This window comes from Arachis ipaensis, chromosome B03 (genome assembly GCF_000816755.2).
Source record: "Arachis ipaensis cultivar K30076 chromosome B03, Araip1.1, whole genome shotgun sequence".
Lineage (NCBI taxonomy): Eukaryota > Viridiplantae > Streptophyta > Magnoliopsida > Fabales > Fabaceae > Arachis > Arachis ipaensis.
Genome location: NC_029787.2, coordinates 124,651,091 through 124,652,566, shown reverse-complemented (window position 1 = coordinate 124,652,566; position 1,476 = coordinate 124,651,091). Strand labels below are relative to the sequence as shown.

The following is a 1,476-nucleotide window of genomic DNA, read 5'->3' as shown; positions in this document are numbered from 1 at the left end:
TCTTATATTTAAGCTGTTCTTTATTATTATTTTTTAAAACAGGCCAGTGGTAAGGAAGCTATGGTTGCTGGATTTTACCATGAAGGTTATGAAGAGCCATTGTTAATGCTCATGAAAAGAAGGGGTATACATTCTGGTTTAGTTGTGAAGGTTGGAATTCACCAGAGTTGGTGAACCATTTTGACTATTGTTTCCCGATAAACTATGTTGTATCATAATTTTGTCATATATATATCAAGAGAAGTCACCTCATGTAATCTTAGTTTATGGGGGATGCTCTTATTATAGGGAGAGGAAGGAGCTCTTTCAATGACTACAAGATTGAGATCAGTTAATGCAAGCAAGGGACTTCCTGTGAACTACTGTTCAGGGTTCCGTTCACTTAACATTCCATCCACTTCTGAACCTGGTGGTATGTATTTGGTCTCTTTGTTTTCTTATAATATTACCTGCTTAAAAAATTATCTGATTGGACTGCTAAAACTTGCTAATACTTAGTTGACTGCATTGTCCAATGCCATATTCTGCTTAAACAATTTATTTCATTTTGCAGGAGTGACACGTCAAGGTTTTCATCTTGAGATTAATGCTAAGGACTATGGTTTCCAACCTACAGACACACCAAGAACTGATAGATCAGTAAGATTTTTGTGGTGTTTTCCTTTTTTGTTCCATTCTATCCTGCATCATCTACATTGAAGAAATATGCTCGCTATTCCCTTTCTTTAATAGCATGATCTAAATTTTTCTGTTGCTTGTAGTGATGTTTATTCTTTATATCAAGCATTACAACGCTTTTTAAGTTCAACATATATGGGGCAGTGAGAGACTATTTAATACTAATTCTTGACAAAGAACTAGTTTGTTTGTTAGTTGAAACAGATGATGTGAAAATTGTAGGAGCTTCAGGGATAATGATTGAAGTTAGTGAAGGAGGAGGAGGAGGAGTAAAAATGGAGAGGGGAAGAGCCAAGGGGGAGAAGGTTAAATCAATTAGATGAACCCCTATAATTACCCAATTAAAACTTACACATGTAAATTCATGTAGCAGAAAAGCTCCCAAGCATTCTGACTGTTGGGGAAAGAAACCTTCTTTAAATTACCAGCTCTGATATTGATGACATCATCCATAGAAGATAAAACCTCTGCCGGCTACATATGCAAATTCTCTAATTTGGCAACACCTGTTTTATATCGGGCATCACAGGACTTTTTCATTTCCTATTATGCAGCAGATTAGTAGACTAGTTGACTGTTCAAGCTTGTATGTCCTTTCAACCGCATGAATTTTGTCTAATAATGTTAATGGAGTGGTAATAGACTAATAGTTGTAAGCAATAGACTGAATTCAAAGTGAGGAAACGGTTATCAAAATGTAAAAGGTAAGGAAAGTGAATGTGAGATTGGTCGAGGTGGGAGGTACTTTGGGTCCTTAAGCAGAGAGAGAGAGAGAAAAAAAAGGAGGGGGGGGGGGGG

At 36.7% G+C, this 1,476-nt stretch overlaps 1 protein-coding gene across 1 annotated transcript in view; it reads left to right on the top strand.

Moving 5' to 3' along the window:
- The window catches only part of LOC107631352 (anthranilate phosphoribosyltransferase), a 5,650-nt gene that overhangs the window by 2,935 nt on the left and 1,239 nt on the right, over nt 1–1,476 (top strand). The window contains exons 7-9 of the mRNA XM_016334780.2: nt 43–150; nt 289–412; nt 554–639. Of these exons, the coding sequence (XP_016190266.1) occupies nt 43–150; nt 289–412; nt 554–639 (318 nt within the window). The remainder of the gene's footprint in view (nt 1–42; nt 151–288; nt 413–553; nt 640–1,476) is intronic.